This window comes from Castanea sativa, chromosome 10, assembly GCF_040712315.1.
Source record: "Castanea sativa cultivar Marrone di Chiusa Pesio chromosome 10, ASM4071231v1".
NCBI classification, from domain to species: Eukaryota; Viridiplantae; Streptophyta; class Magnoliopsida; order Fagales; family Fagaceae; genus Castanea; species Castanea sativa.
The window spans coordinates 37,085,949-37,103,995 of record NC_134022.1 but is presented as its reverse complement, the minus strand read 5'-3'; the positions used below and the strand labels follow the sequence as shown (position 1 = coordinate 37,103,995).

General features: G+C 33.4%; 1 protein-coding gene across 1 annotated transcript; it reads left to right on the top strand.

Annotated features, from left to right (window-relative positions):
- Positions 1-663: 663 nt before the first annotated feature.
- LOC142612839 (protein DETOXIFICATION 48) lies at positions 664-2,881 on the top strand. Its single transcript, XM_075785005.1, has 2 exons — positions 664-972; positions 1,156-2,881. Exons 1-2 carry the CDS (start codon positions 841-843, stop codon positions 2,662-2,664), a joined length of 1,641 nt encoding a protein of 546 aa, XP_075641120.1. The 5' UTR covers positions 664-840; the 3' UTR covers positions 2,665-2,881.
- Positions 2,882-18,047: the final 15,166 nt, after the last annotated feature.

The following is an 18,047-nucleotide window of genomic DNA, read 5'->3' as shown; positions in this document are numbered from 1 at the left end:
AGTAGGCTAATTGGTCCTGAATCTCTTCCACTTGGCATCCCAAGATAAACTTCTTTATCTTGCTTCGTACAAAACAACAACCCAAAATTGGGTTTTAAAGATTATCCAATTAAGCCAAGCTAAAAAGTTTGATTAAAATTTAAACTAGAGTAAACGCACCACCAAGGAAATGCTAAAAGAGTGCCACCATTATCATATAAAAAAAGCAAATTACTGCTTTGCCGGTAGAAAACTAATATCCCCACCAATTGTCTATATTTTATTTCACCATCTTTTTAGTACTAAAGATAAGATTAGAACTCCACCCCTACTACACAAAGTAAATACTAAATACTTTGCTCTCTTTTTCTCTCTCTCTCTCTCTCTCTCTCTCTCTCTCTCTTTTAATTTTCAACTCCCTCCACCCAAACCGCTTTAAATATTGATCGAAGAGAAAGAATATACATTATACAGTGAAAGCTTAATAGTTTTAGAGGGAGACAGAAATTGAGGGGTCGGCAAAACCTCAGAAAAGCATTTTTTTTGTATGGAGTATAGAAGCTTTGCTTTGTTTTGCTTTGCTTTATCCCAATTCTCTTAATTTGATTAGTTGACACGTTCCCTTACTCCTTAGAACCAAAAGCAGGGCCCAATATATATATCTCCATGTATATATATAACCCTATCCTCCATCCACCCCTTCCTATATTCAGAGCTCTCACCCTTCCAACAAAACAGAAGAACAGCACAAAAATATATAGCACAAAAGCTACAATACAAAGGTTATACTTTCCCTCCTTTAGCTCATTAACACCTAGTTAGCTAGCTAGCTCTCTTCTAACCTCCTTTGCCCAGAAAGCTATGTGTAACCCAAAGTCATTTTCTCCATCCTCATTGCTCTCTCCAATGAAAACCCATACCATAAATCTCAACCAATCCATGGATCTCCAGCCAGATGATCAAGAACTTCGTAGGTGGCCAACACTTTCTGAGGTAAAAAGGCAAAACATAAAGGACCCATGCACTTACAAATGAGCATAAACAAACATATACGGATATATTTATATGTTGTCACTTAAGAACAGTAATGATGAATATTAAATTAAAGCAAACTCTTTTTTTTTTGGGGGGGTTCCCTCTCTTTCCTGTTCTTACTTTTGTTTTGCATTAATTCAGGCCTTGGAAGAAATCAAAGCCATAGGGAAGATCTCAGGCCCAACAACCATCACAGGTCTACTTCTCTATGCAAGAGCCATGATCTCCATGATTTTCCTTGGCTATCTCGGAGAGCTCGAGCTAGCTGGAGGGTCTCTCTCTATTGGCTTTGCCAACATCACTGGCTACTCCGTGATCTCCGGTTTGGCCATGGGAATGGAACCCATTTGTGGACAAGCTTATGGCGCAAAACAATGGAAACTTCTTGGCTTAACTTTGCAAAGGACAGTACTTCTTCTTTTGTCAACCTCCATTCCCATCTCTTTCATGTGGCTAAACATGAAAAGAATCCTCCTTTGGTGTGGCCAAGACAAAGAAATATCTTCGGTAGCCCATACTTTCATTCTCTTTTCCATTCCTGACCTTTTCTTTCTTTCACTTCTTCACCCTCTTCGAATCTATCTCAGGACTCAAAACGTCACATTACCTTTAACCTATTGTTCAGCTATCTCTGTTCTTCTTCATGTCCCCATAAATTTCCTTCTAGTGGTCCATTTCAAGATGGGTGTTGCTGGGGTTGCAATAGCAATGGTTTGGACTAATCTCAATCTCTTTCTTTTACTTTCTTCCTTTGTATATTTCTCCAGTGTGTATAAGGACTCGTGGGTGTGTCCCAGCATGGATTGCCTTCGGGGTTGGTCATCTTTGCTGGCCTTAGCAATTCCAACTTGTATCTCGGTTTGCCTTGAATGGTGGTGGTATGAATTCATGATAATGCTGTGTGGACTTCTAGCTAACCCAAAAGCCACTATTTCTTCAATGGGAATCCTTATCCAAACAACCTCTTTAGTCTACGTTTTCCCTTCAGCTCTTAGTCTTGGAGTTTCAACAAGAGTTGGGAATGAACTAGGCGCTAATCGCCCAGCTAAAGCTCGCATTTCCATGATTGTCTCGCTTGTTTGTGCAGTGGCTTTAGGCCTAGCGGCCATGTTGTTCACAACCTTAATGAGACACCAATGGGGTCGGTTCTTTACAACCGATACTGAGATTCTAGACCTTACTGCAATAGCATTGCCAATAGCAGGGCTATGTGAGCTTGGAAATTGCCCACAAACCACTGGTTGTGGAGTTTTAAGAGGGAGTGCTAGGCCTACTATTGGAGCAAACATCAATTTGGGGTCATTTTATTTGGTGGGTATGCCTGTGGCTATTTTCATGGGGTTTGTGGCTAAAATGGGTTTCGCAGGGCTCTGGCTAGGCTTGCTTGCAGCGCAGGCTTCTTGTGCTCTTCTCATGCTATATGTTCTTTGCAATACAGATTGGATGGTTCAAGTAGAGAGAGCAAGAGAACTCACACGAACTTGTACCACGTCTTCTACTCCCTTGCCAGTTTCATCAACAATATCAGAGTCTAACACTAAGAAATCCAATAACAAGGCTAATCTTGAAGAGGTATTGTGCGTTAGTGATGAGCTTGTGAAGTCAACCTCACTTGAAACAGACCCTCTCATATCTACTACTACTAATTGACATGCTGTGCATTGATGAAAGTTACCGTTTCACCATTTTTGCCCCCATATTGAGGAGCTAGCTGATGTGAAATTTATTTAGTAGAGTTCCAATACTACTTGTACTTGTACTTAAGATTAAACTCTTTCTTTTATTTGATTATCGTCAACAATGTTGTTGGATTAATAATAAACATTGTAGAATAGAAACAAAGTACTTTGCACTAGTTTCATTTCCATATGCGTGCCCGTGTGTATGTGGGAAAGAGAGAGAGAGAGAGACAGAGAGGGGTTAAGCTGTCGGTTGTTTTTGAGGCTTGGGAAAGAGAATCTCTGCCTACCTTTCTTGTTGTTCCTTACCAAATTAGGCAACTATCTTGACTACCGAAAAAGGAAATTAGCATAATAGAATGTAACATTTGGCTAACACCAATCTATATCTTAATTAAGAGTGCTTTACATCATGTAGCCGCAACAAGCTTATACATCATGTGCGTTAATATTACCATTAGACTAATACAATGCATCAACCTTCAGAAATATTAATATTTGACCAATGGCATGCAAACAACTGAATGAACTGATTGATATCCTAAGCTTACAATCTTTTACCTATACCTAGGGGCAATATTCGACATGGCATGCAAACACGACATCAAGTTAGTAAGTTAAGGTTAGAACTTAGTGGGTATATGTTAGATTTGGTACAACATGAATTGAACTATTTAATAAACATATTAAATTATTAATTCAGACAGGTGAAACCCTATTTGACTTGTTTAACTTGGGGTTATTTTACCAATTCATCCTTCAAAAACCCAACTATATAAACTTATGGACAAAATTTTGCTACAAATTTAGTTGTAGCCAATAGTCACAACTCCTCTAATTTTATTCTCGTCCAAGCCCCCTCTCACCTCACCTATTAAGCAAGTGGCTTTTGGACTTGCAATTTTTATTTTATGGAAGGATGACTATTGCTTTTTGTTATTATTTTTACCATCCATTCCATTGCATTCTATCGTCTCGTATTGTACTGTAACGTATCAGACTAGATAGATCTATTGAGTGAGAAAAAGGGAAAAAACTCTAATTATATATTCTTCATTTTTATATTGATAGGGATTGCATTCAATATTCCTAGATTCACATCACTATGGATTGATTGTCCCTACCTAACTACATGGTAGTGGTCTAGGGAGCAAAAGTTGAATGAAGAGTAATAATCTCAGTGAGAGTAGCTGGACAGACTACTATAGTGAGTCTAGTGACTATGGTTGCAATTATATTTATGTGAGTTGTGTTGTGTTACCAGTTTAATAAATAGTTGTGTTTGTATTGAACTATATAATCAAATACCCATGAGTTAACATAACACGAACATGACAAGTAAAAACGAATTGTCAGTCTGATTTTTATGCAAGAATAAAGGGACTCATTTACCACAAAGCTTAATTTTAGAGTAATTCAATTATGGACTTCATTTTGAAAAGGAAAATACTAAAATTACTACAAATTTTACAACGAAATAATTATAAATTGACATGATAATAAGTATGATTGGTGTCACTTGAAAAATATAATAAATAAAGAAAAATGCTAAAAATTCTAACAAATTTTACTACATTAGATTTACAAATTAATATGGCAATATATCTTATCAATGGATTTTACCAATATAATAAAGGAGAAGGCTAGAGCTCTTAAAAAAAATTTACTACAAAATGTTTACAGACTAATGTAACAATAAATATGATTGTTGGATTTCAATAACCTAATAAATGTGAATGTTTTGAGTTTTTTTTTATATATAAATTTTTTATGGTTGATGCCATATCAATTTGTAAGTTTAATATGGTAAAATTTGTAATATTTCTAGTATCACTTAATTTTAGTATAAAAATATTTCAAACTGACATGGTACTAGCTACAAATAAGTCATTCAAACATTTATTTAAGGATGGTAGTAAAAATATTGCAAATTTTACTATATATCATTTAATTACAAACCGGTGTCCTTAATCACAAAAAGGTAATTCAAACATATGTTAAAGTTACTTACACATTTTACTACAAAAAACTTACAAACTAGTGTGACAAAATGTGATAAGTGAGTTTTAACTAGGGGTAACAAAATCTGATATGACTTGCGAACCCGACATGATTAATCCGTTTATAAATAGATCGTGGGTTGAGACTAAACGGGTTCGGGTCATATTTGGGCTGATACAGTTGACTCGTTTAATTACCGGGTCGTGTTCGTGTTCCACATGTAAATCCGTTTGACCCGTTTAGATTATAAAGGTATAAAATTTTGTTATTATTGGTTAATTTTTTATTGTAATTATATGTTTATTACTATATTTATGGTTGTACTTGTATTTTAATTTTAGATATATGAAAATTAATGATAGGTTATTTAGGTAAGATATGACCTATTAATCAAACAGATTATTAAATGGGTCATTTTTATCGACCTTTACATGACTTGTTAATTAAATAGGTTAAATGTATCATATCGAGTCAATCTATTTAATAAAGGGTTGAGTTAGGGTTGAGAATTCTTGACACGTTTACTAAACAGGTCTGGTTCGGGTCAACCCATATAACCGGGTATTCATGGTGGCTTAACACGATATGAACCCGACTCGTGAACACGAATTGCCACCCCTAATTTTAACCATCTAATTATGAATGTTTGGATTTTTTTTTTTTAGTAATTGGTGGTACATCAGTTTATAAGCTCTCTCTCTCTCTCTCTCTCTCTCTCTCTCTCTCTATATATATATATATATATAATAAAAAATTTCATAGTATCCTTAGCATCCTCTGTAAAGTGTCCTAGCATCATTTCCGTTAAAAACAAAAGAATCTCGTGAAATTAATCTGTTCCCTATTGTCTACAGTCCTTGAGAACGGACAAGAACACGTAAAAAAAAAAAAAGCAACAATGAGAAGACTAGCTAGAGAAAATGGACCTTATCAGAATCCACTTCTTGGGGAGCATATTTCGCCGTATCTTCACAATTTTTTTTTTCTCGCTCTTGGTGTCAGTCACATTTGCTATCACTATGTTTGATTACAAACAGTTTTTTAACTTGTGAAGAACACAGTTAGCGTCTCTCCATCCTTCTCGCTCCTAAAGATGCTTTCCTATAAAAGGTGCTCTCATCTTTAAGAAAGGCTTGCATTTATGTCTAGTTTAGAAGAATTTGATTTTTTTTTTTTTTTTGAGAATAGAATGTTTATTTTAACAAAATTTTGATGGATAGAAATTTCAATTCCTTCAATTTAAATAAAGTTAGGATCACAAAAATTTCACAACACCTTCAAATTTATTTATAGCTCATGCATAAGATATTAAAAAAAAAAATTTAATTGTAGATTGTGGTGGACTCAAGTGTGAAGTAGTAGGCAAATTAAGTATTGTGAAATTTTATTTTGACTCTAACTTTATATTGTTTTACCAACTATATTTGGATGATGTATAGTTAAAAACAATTAGTGTCTTATAGAACAATTTTCCTTGGAATTAAGGCGAATGAGCACATAGTTCATAATTTCAGGTTGTTGATACTTAATTAGTTAATTTTAAGCCTAAATTTAGTTATTTTGTTTCTCAAAAAATAATTAGTTATTTTATTTTATCATATTCTATTATGTTAATTTAGTGTTTTAACAAGGTCATAGGAAATTTAAGGTTAATTTAATTTTAATTTAAGAGAAGCTTGTAATGAACCTTTAAAAAAGTTCCTATAAATATATGCTTTATGCTAACTGGTTTGATATATTCAAATAAATTATTTTTTAAAATAATTTTCTGAAATTCTTAGTGGATTCCATAATTATTTTTCTTGATTTTTAAAGTTATTCAATAAGTTAGAACAAGATGAAGCATACTATGTCTTTGATCTACACTATAATGACAGTGTGATGCCCTAAATTTAATTAGATAAAATTGAATTATTAAGTGTGCGTTAAATCCCACTTTGGGTGTTTATTAGATAAAACTTTGATTTATAAGTAATTGTGAAAAATTTCAATTACAACTTAACTAGTCTTTTTGTTGTACATAAGTACGGATGTGACTACAGCGTTTTATAAATAGCGGCAAATTTTATCCCTCTTATAAAGTTTTTTTCCCCCTCACTTTGTTTTTATGAGTATACAAAATTCAAAATATGCAATCAAAAGTCATTTTCCCTTCAATGGTAAAGATCAACTAAATCATGAAAGAGAACAAAAAAAAAAAAAAAAAAAACTAATTCATGAAAGGGGAATGTACTGTCATGCATGTTGAAAAGTGAAAACCACCAAATCTTTTAACTTTAGTGATACTGTCGTACCTAAATCCGGCCCTCCCGTTGGGGAGGGTCTAGACTCTAGCTGTCTAGGTTTGAATTCCCAATAGTGCATTTTCCCTGTACTTATTACCGTAATCCGTAGGGGGAAAGAACCATGATGAAAGTAGATGCACAAACACACAAGCTCGAATCACAAAAGCCTTTCCTTTGGTTTCCAATAATTTGGCCAGAACGTGTTCTCATTCATTAAAAATAAAAATAAAAATTCCAAAACTTTATCCATTAGCAAGTACTAAGTACTTAATTACTACTACAAGGTAAGATTTTTCATTAACTGTTTTATAATAAATATTTCAATAACCTCATCTAAAACCTAAGCTAGAATTTTACCTTAACAAAATGTAATAAATAATATCATATACTATTGTTACTACTAACTGTTAGGTTTTTTTGGGGGGTGGGAAGGGGGCTATTCTCTTTATTCCAATCATATCATTATAACATTTTTTTTTTTAATTTTTATATATTTTTTCTCGTAATTATTATTTTTTTTGGATGGCCAAAAATGGGCGAATAGAAGCAATTATTGTGGTGGATTCTATGGGCGTGACTATTGGAGCGCACTTACCTATTAGAGAATGTTAGATTTAGTCATAATTACTGCTGTCTGGGTTGACAATAAACCTCACTTTAGCCGTACAAGAAAGTTATCATTGAGCTAATTGCAGGAAGAAATTCTCACATTTCGCCTATTGGGGTTCGAACATGGCACCTCAAACGGTGTTGCACTCTCAGCACTCTTATGCATGCATAATTGCATAGAAAGAATTTGGGTTTTTTTTTTTTTTTTTTTCTCTTTTTCTTTTTGAATAAATTTGATAATAACAACGGAGGAAGATGAGAGATTTAAATTCTGCAAGATGCCTGTATTAAAAACACCAAATGTGTGGATTGAGTTACATATCTGTGGCCAAAATTCTTACTCGTGCAATGTGAGAATATAATTGAAGAATGATAAAAGTTGGCAGTAGTGTGAAGTCGCTACAGAGAAAAAAAGTGGTTTGAGTGGAGGGTGTGGAGGGCCCGTGCTTCGAATTGATGAAACAAAATCAAGCTATTATTGCCTATGTTTACTTCTCAGTTGACAGAAAAATGGCAGTGACTCTGTATTTGCAGTTCCCCATCCCCACACCCCACCAGACAGACCTCCACCATTTTGTTTTTCTACAAAACCAACACACTAGAGCACTGCCGAAAGAAAGAGAAATAATATACGTAAACAAAATATAAATATGCACATACAACAAGTTCATCATAGAGAAAAACATGGGGGCCATCTCATTGGCTGAACTAATTAGTGGTACACGTATGACCATCTGATTTTTTTTTTTTCTGTTGCATGTTTTTGTTTTTTCCTCTCCCCCCATGTTCTAATCCATTTCTCATCTCACCTTTCCTTATCTTCTTTTCTGAATTTCTATGGTAGTATCAAGTATCACTTTTTTGAGTTTTATGCACGTTTTAATGTTTTTAATGGAAACGTTGTTTAAATATTTCAGTCATTATTATTGAACTGTAAATAAATAAAATGTATCAAATTTTCTATAATTAAAATTTTATCGTATTTATCAATATATAAAAAAGTTTTTACCATACAAGATCTGTAATGTGGGGATCAGAAATGTTCTACCATACACATTTTTATAAAATGAAGGCTGAAATGACACCGACGAGGAAGCTATACGACCTAGCTTTGTCAATATATAATTGATAGTAAGTTCGGGCAAAACATACATGCATGATAGGTGGGAAGAGGATAGCTAGCATAGGGTTCCAAAAGATGACCTAAAATCACAGGGGACATAGGTCAATACTAAGAAAAATGCATTGTCTTTGAATTATCACCTGTATGATTTTGCTAGCATATATATATATATATATATATATATATATATTGGTACTGAAGATAAATCTTAATTATAAGATGCTTGAAGGTTGATACTCGATCGAGTGGAGTAGGCCATTTCCAACCATGTTAGTCAGTGACTCAGTGTTCGTGCACATAGGTACTGAAGCACCCTCAGAACTTAGTTCGTTAAATAGGGGCGCCCATGGCCTCAAGTGGAAGGGAAAGAGGACACCTTCACTCTTCAAGAGTTACAATTGTACTAAAAAGCTTCTGCATCATACAGGTTAATTCGGTCCTACAAGCAACTTGGAATAATTATTGAGGACCTCTATCATTGATGCAGCTACAATAACTCAGCTTTAAAAAACAAATGATCTTAAAATTATAAATGGGAAACATGTGATTAATATAAAATTTGACTCGTAGGCTAAAAATGAATGGAAAAAAAAGTCATATTCAATGCATAAAACTCTCTTTTTTAGGCGGTTTGAGAAAGATTATGATATATAACATTCTCATATGTTGAGAATGAATACAGCTTATAATCCAATCTTTGAATTTTCAATACATTAAAGTGATATAAGATGAATTTATATATAACACTTTCAGTTTTTACATCATAGAGGATAAAATCATCCTACTCGCAACATAAAATGATTGAGGACCTTGGCATTGGTGGAGGTATCTCAATAAACTTTACAGATGTTTGCCTAATACAACAAAATAGCTAACCTCCTTATACATCTAAATATGTAAAAATCAAATAATTGAAGAACTGGCAAAAAAGGAATCAATATTTAAAGGTTAAACCGGGATTCAACTAAAAGTTGAACCGTCATAACATTATAAATAAATATGTTAAATATTAGCATTGATACACCATGTTGAATATGCTATTATGGATACGGAAGTGAAAGCATAAAGTATAGAACACAATAACACAAGAGGATTACGTGGTTCAGCCTAACGGCCTACATCCACGGAGGAAACCCTAAAGAGCTATATCAATAATATATTAGAGTGTAATACAAATCCTGTGTTACAATGAACCATAACATGTGTATATATAGTAGATTAAACCCTAAACTAATAGACTTCTAGTACAAGTAGGAAACTTGACTTGTACACAAAGTAGAATTAGGCTTGAGCTTATGCTAATGGACTAATATATCTCTAACACCCCCTCTCAAACTCAAGATGGAAACTTGATGAAATCTTGAGATTTGATTAGGTTGAAAAGATCCCTTGAATGAAGTTTAGCTCTGTGACGGTGGCTTGAGAAAGGCAATAGTCTTGCAGTGTTGATGCGACTTCTAACGGTGACATGACTATACCGGAGAATTTTGACGGCAGCAGTGGAAAACCAAAGAAGATGAACGCAGTGAATAAACACCGAGGAAGACAAAGATTGCTCTTAATACACCGTAAAGACAGAAAATCATGGTCATAGGAAGGCAGCTCTGATACCATGTTAAATATTAGCATTGATACACCATGTTGAATATGCTATTATGGATGCGGAAGCGAAAGCATAAAGTATAGAACACAATAACACAAGAGAATTACGTGGTTCAGCCTAACGGCCTACATCCACGGAGGAAACCCTAAAGGGCTATATCAATAATATATTAGAGTGTAATACAAATCCTGTGTTACAATGAACCATAACATGTGTATATATAGTAGATTAAACCCTAAACTAATAGACTTCTAGTACAAGTAGGAAATTTGGCTTGTACACAAAGTAGAATTAGGCTTGGGCTTATGCTAATGGGCTAATATATCTCTAACAAAATATATGCAAGTCTCACTTAAAAAAAAGAAAAAAAAAAAAAGGGATGAAAATGTTTTTAAAAAAAGTGTTGCAAGCCCCCATATTAAAAGAACGAAGATCAGAGGTTTTAATAAGAAGTGTTACAAGTCCCACTTTAGAAAAATGAATAAATATGTTATATTTTTTTTCCTATAATTAGCATATTCCTTTAAGGATTTCAAGAATTGAATGCATGGGCTAGCTTTTATTTAGCATCATATTCTTAATTTAATTGAATGGCGTTTCTCAGAAAAAAAAAATTGAATGGCCAATTCCATTTATTCTTAATAATAATAATAATAACAACAACAACAACAATAATAATAATAATAGGTTTTTAAAAAAATACAGGTTTCCGATATAAATAAAACTCCTACAAATGGTCGGCACATACAGTAGATGGCTCAATACAATGACGGGTCCATTCACAAGTCAAAACAAGCTTACGCTTACCTTCACCCAAAATGTCACAACAGGTAGTGTTCATATATGCTTTATTCTCTACTATGCTAGTTTCTCTCTTATTTCCATGAAGAGTCACTGTTCCCTTGCAATGTGTCTCATGACAACGTGTCTCATGAAGACTGTAGAGTCAACCACCAACTATATAGTATATATGATATATTGGTTGAAATTTTCACCTCAAGTACTTCTGCGACAATCATGGTTAATCTCATTAATTCTATCTTCAATTGTTTCGTTTCCTCAAACTTATTTGGATAATTGGCTCTTCTTTGTCTCAGTTAATTTGCTGCATGTGAAGCACGCACCTGTTGATCACTTTCTTTCTTCTCTTCAACCTTTCCTCTTCAAAAGCAAGGAGCACGTACGATGTTGGCAAACTATTGAACACTGCAGTAACTTTCATTTTGTTCAACTAGTAAAATTGATATAGATACAATACATTAGATTTCTTTGTTAAATTCAACACTTAATTGCATAGAATTTAATTACTTTTGAAAAATATAACATTGCTTGTATTTTATTGATTAATAATTAATACAACCATGTGTTCGACTTTAATTTAAAAACCTAATGTTTAGCACTTAGAAATTACACCTAAGTTTTACCCTTGTTCAACAATGTGTTTAATGTTAGCAAGTTTTGGCAATGAGTTCCATTTGGATTACATGATCTTCTACATGTTCATTTTCTCTCATAAAAATTAATACTGATCGGTTATCAATAGTAATTGTATGTGAATATCAGATTTATTATGACCATATTTGGCCTCTGGTGACCGAATTATTTTCTTTGGGCGGTCTTGAATTCAATAATGCCGTCTTTCATATGTCATAAAATTGAAGCCTTTGCTAATGAGCCATATACCTCCCATCTCTCACTCTCTCTCTCTCTCTCTCTCTCATTTTGATTTTCTCAGTGTCATTTTGGTCGGTTGTGGTTTAGGTGGTATTAGATTGGATTGTATAGTGTCCTTTAATGTGTGAGTAAGTAAGTATGATATGCATGTGGCGTTTTGAGTAAAATTACATCTACAATATTTTCACAATAAATTTTAGGTGATAGATTGTCATTAGTTCTAATTTGAATCAACCATTGATATCAATTTTTTCTCACCAATAACAACATGCTACCTGAGATTTATTGTTAAATTATTGTGAAAATATTGTAAATGTGACATTATTCAAAATGTATTTTACTTTAAATTTTAATTCTATATTTTAATATGACACTTTTAAAGCTATGTATACAAAAATATATATCTCGATGACTAATAGGCTAATAGTCAATAGGTTATCTGACTAAAAAATATACCACTTGCAGCATATATATCTTATTATATTAACTTAAAATATTAAAAAATAAAACCCACATATGAGTATATATCTTAGTATATTAACTGAACTTAATCTTAGCAAAAAAATAACAATATTATATTAACTTAATGTACTAAAATAAAAAACCTACTTCAATTCACCAAATAAATTCTACTTGCCCTTAGATTAATGTTATCTTCCCCAAGAAATGCAAAATAAACAAATACTTTGTTTCTGATAACCCAAAGAGAAAAAGAAAAAAAAAGAAAAAGGAAAGAAAAGTAATAAAAATTGTTAATCTTTTTCTAGACGGGAATCTCCTCTCATTGGCTCCTATCATGGGATATGTTTATCATAGCCATCAATATCCAGCACATCATTTTTAACTTGGGGGATCGAATAATCAGGCCACGTGTCTGTGAAGAAATATCAAATGTAGTATTTTGTATCTCTTTCTCTTATGCAGTAACTGTCCGTTGAAAACTTGACACGTGTCTTGCATTTCCAGCCACTTTTCCATAATCTAGAAGTCCACTGATAGCATCATTTCCAAGGATTAATAAAGAAACAACATTCAAATGCCGCCCCATTGGTTGAATTAGTGGTAGGGTTTATGCACCAAAGAATTCAACAACATACCATAAAGTAGTAAATAAACAAAGGATTTATAAAAGTTACAAAAAGAATTCCTTAACATGTTTGGTGTATGAATTTTTTAATAAAAATTGCTTAAATTTGGCAATTGCATATATGCTCATTTCTCAATAAGTGTCATTTCAAAAGGCACCCCCCTTGAGAAAGAGAAAGAGAAAGAGAGAGAAGTGTATGTGTGTGAGTGAGTGGCTCTTCTTATCTCTTTGGTGCATGAGTGATGGATTGGGAAGCTGTGGTTTTTATGGCCACTACCCACTAACTAAGGAGAGCTTTTACCATAACAAGTGTTTCTTCTCTAGGCAAAGAAAAGAAAAAAACCTTTGTGTCAACAGCCCCAACTCATTTCGATTCCACCCCAATTTGCCGAAAGTTACACTTATTTTAAAGTTAATTTGCCTAAAATAGTGAGCTGTTGTCTCATGCCTGCAATGCATGCATGGTTGGCCCCCCCGCCCCCCCACCCCCCCCCCTCCCTCTATTCTCCTCTTAGGAGTGACCCCATATATTTGATGCTCTTGCACCTGGCAAATTCTTGATTTACGGTCCACAATTCTTGTCAACCTATTCCATTGTACGGTCTAGATATCCGCAGTCATTGACCATTTCCACGTTGGAGAGATACATGCACTTATCCTCATTGTGTTCAATTTGCATGCATATATTCGACTATAGTCAGTACTAACATGCATATACATAGAACCTGCGTATGATCCATGATGGTAGGCTCAAATTACTTATTTTATATATATATATATATATATATATATATATATATATATATATATATATTCAAACCAACATTTATCATGTATGTATACGCATGTATATAATATACATAAATGTTGAGATTCGGCTTGAAAATGTTAATAAGTGTTAATTAGTTAAATTACATAATTTTTTATGGAGAGAAAATGATGACGTTTTGCTAAATTAGACGCTCCTCTAAAACCTAATGTAGATTTTTGGAGTATATGTAGTCATAATTAAACTCATATTGCTTCTAGAAACCTAGTTGAAAAGTAAAAAAAGTATTGATAGGAGCGTGTCACAGTTTAACATGCCGTGCTGAACAAAAGGACCCCAATCTTGTTCAAAGATGCCAATCTTGTGGCAGTAGCATATCCTTAAGTCACACAGATAACTTCGGTGCCGTAATGGCTTTCTTGTTAAGGGGTCCCCCCGTCCCCTTGCATGGATGCTTAACGTTGGACCCCCTTTTTTTATTTTCACAGGCGAATCCACTAAGGGACCAACACGTTGAAGTGCCTCAGTATAGTTCGTCACAAGTTGGGCCTTGGTACCATCTATAGGGAACAAATATTGTCATTTGTAGGGCATAGTTTGCTCTCAATAAGACTATGAAGGTTTGAAAAATTAAGAGTAATTCTTGTCTCTTATGATAAAATATATATATATATATATATATATATATATATATATATATTTGTTTTCAGTTCCTATATATACTTGAACCCCCTCCAAATTAGCATGTTTCAACTATTTCCAAAATATGTAGTTGACCCACTTCGTGTTATCTCTCTCACTCACTTTCGACTCAAACTAAATGGAGTTTTTAATATCATGGCTCGAGAGCCAATGAGATCAATGTGATAAGAACTTGTCATCATTGACAATGAGCCACGCACTTTTGCCACTAATATTGGCTAAAGCATGAGAGAAAATATACTTGTTTGTTTATTTCCAAAGGATGAGAGACAACGCAAAGCATTTTTATGCATAACACGTGGATATATAACGAAGAAAGGTCGGAGAACTAAGTCCTAATCATGATTTGAACGCAACTTTCTTTCCTTTGAAGTGAAAAAGAAATAAATTAAAGATATCTGCAACCCCTCCAACTTTGGGTTTTGACATTTAGTTTTGTTTTGATACATATATTAATGTTTGACCATTCCATTTGTTTTTGGAATATGAATTTATGGCTTAGTTGGTTACCTTTAGGACTTACACATGCTTAATTGAACAACCAACTAAAGAGCGTGGGATAGAAAAGTTGGAAAAGAAGTCCAAGAAGCTATGAACACCAATACACCATGGACTTTGAAGCAAAGATAGTTGTGAAACTTGAAGAACATTCCTTTTTCTCGGTGGGTTTATTTCAAAGGTCAAAATCCCAGACCACTATGGAAATTGCTTTACCAATGCACCTTTTATTTTCCCTTGTTTTTTCCTTAGTTTCAGCTGCTTGATAATGATGGCCTCTAAGGTCCGAGTCAAAGTGTGGTCAGATGTTCAACAAAGATAACAATCGGCACAAAGAGACACGCATTTGGGCCTTGAGTGATCAAGCAATTTGTTGAACATACGCAATCATGCCCCATTGGCAAGTTCTTTATGTTAGTAGCCAATAACATAAATATCTCTACGGTTACGTTTCAAGGAATTTATGAAACACTCTTCAGCATTTGTGAAAAAAATCACCTAGTTGTTTCTTTCAAGTAAGGTGCTAATTGAGATTTGAGACTAAGGCATTAGTTCTCATGACCATGAATATTACGGAAGCATGCTTGATGCGATTTAAATTGAACCAATCATGAGCAGTTTAGCTAGTCCAAATTTGTAGTATTCTAGAACTTCAGAATATAAACGTGTACGAATTTTTTGCTATACGAAGAAATTAACTACCATGAGATGGAATGTTTCCTAGAGGCCAACACGATCTTCTTGATTTTATTTGAAATTGAGGAAGTATATTTTACAGTTAAGATTTTACTTTTTAAGAGTGTACAGAATAGTTTCTCCACAAAAAAAAAAAAGTAGTGTACTGAATACATGTTATTTAATGCTATTGTGTGATTTTTTTTTTTTTTGAGAAAAATCAATATGATTTAATGTCTAATTACTTTCACATGGTAATTAAATTATTGAAATATTAGCTTAAGAGTATTATCAACGTTACATTAAATTATTAATGAGCTGAATATTATAGGGAAAGTGATTTTTTTTTTAATTTTAAAAAATCGATAGTTCGAGGAGGATGAATATGAATCATGGATATTTCTATTGGAAACATTAAGAAATACCAATTAAGTTACAAAACAAATTACTATGGGAAAAATGAATTAAATATAAATTGAGTATATATTGGATTAGACCAAATCATATGTTCAAATTTTGTGTATATTTCTATGTGGAAGCTAGGGTTGTTCGTGGAATTGAAAATCCTGACAACATTGACCACTCCATCAAGGACAAATCTATTCTAGGTAATTTTTGACACTATGCTTGGTCTGTGTCAAGTTTTAATGCTCAAATTCCTAATCATTGAATACTAAGTTTAGACACTTGTCATCTGTTTAATCTAACTTGTCTATATATATATATATATATATATATATGAGAAATTATTGTGTACTCGCGGAGGTACCACAAATGCATACTCTCTCCTCTTACATGAATGATGAGTCCCACTAATTAAATTCATGGTAGGACCCATCATTCATATGAGAGGGGAGACTACGTATTTATGGTATTCCGAAAATATCTGATAATTTTCTTATATATATTCAAATTTTGTGTATATTTATATGAGAAAGCAAAGTTTGGCAAGTGGCCCAATTGCGGTAGTCGATGTCAGGTTCCTCTCCTCTCAATTTGACATATTCAAATCGAGTGGTGGATGGACCCTTAATCCAACTAAACCCAACTTGTAAACATCCATCAAAGTTCCAAAAATAGATTTATCCACATAAATGGATAATACTTTCTAAAGAATTTCATAATGAGATAACAAAACATCTTCCCTCGTCCTTAAATTTTCTGAATTGCGTGTGAACTAGTATTTTTTTCCATTTAAAGCTAACTTATCCACCAAAAACTCATTATTATTTTGATAGATGACAAAAACATTTCATCTTCTGATGGCTTTTTATTTTGGAGGCGAACCTACAACAATTTTATAAATAAATTATTCCTATCTCATTTCTTTTGGTTCGGGGAAAAAAGTTATCAATGCTGTACAGTGTTTAGAGGCATTTTTTGTGAAAGAAATTTCCCCAAATAATTAGAAGCACAACATGATATTAAAGTGTAGTCCTAATCAACGATGTGTTGAATTCAACCCATTTATGGAAGAGGAAGAATACCTTCCATGAGAGAGAGAGAGAGAGAGAGTTCTTTTTCTTTTTTCTTTTTCCCATTTTTTATTATATGTTTTGTCATTTAGATTTACATATTTTCTTCAAATGTAACATCACATCTCCCATGGGCTCAAGGTGAAATGCAATTATCTGCTTCAATGATTGTTGGGCTTTGGCCTGTTCCTACAATGTCAGGTGCTTAAAACGGAAAAAATTGGACCCTGTCTATTCCATAATGCCAGATTTACTATTTTTGGGCTTTAGGTTATCTTATTTTTTTCAAAATAAAATTGATTAGCGATCCATCAAATCCAACTATTGAATCCACGATGGACACCCTCAATTATCCTACAGTATAAATATTTGATCTTTAGATTCTTTAGTCTTTACCACTGAACCCAAAATTTTCCTACAGTGAAAAAATTGACCTTAAATTACAATTGATTAGCATAAATTTTTAGATGAAACAAATGCATCAGTGGCATGGTTTTTTTTGAGTCTAGGCAAGTTATGTAAAGGGTGCCCAGTGCACTAGAGAATTTCTGAAGAGATTTGAGCTTAAAAGACTCTTTGTGTGAATTCCACTATCCAATGCATAATAGTAATGCTTGTTACTATTTTGTCAGTTGTCACTTCCCATTATTAATCTCGATGTTTGTGGTGTCTTATCCGAAATTAGGCTAAAAAGGCCCATCGCTATTTGCTGCCCAAAAGCTTAGCAACAGCCTGACCTGAGTTCAGTCCAACGCATTTAATCTTGCAGGTCGTTTCAGATATGAGTGGGTCTAATTGGATTTACAAAATTCTATCTGTCCCTTCTGTGGCAGAAAAAAAAAAAAAAAAAAAA

What these genes read in the sequence shown, in the direction of transcription:
- LOC142612839 (XM_075785005.1), top strand. Translation starts at nt 841, where the DNA reads ATGTGTAACCCAAAGTCATTTTCTCCATCCTCATTGCTCTCTCCAATG. An exon ending in GGTGGCCAACACTTTCTGAG is followed by an intron (nt 973 to 1,155) that starts GTAAAAAGGCAA and finishes GCATTAATTCAG; the next exon opens with GCCTTGGAAGAAATCAAAGC.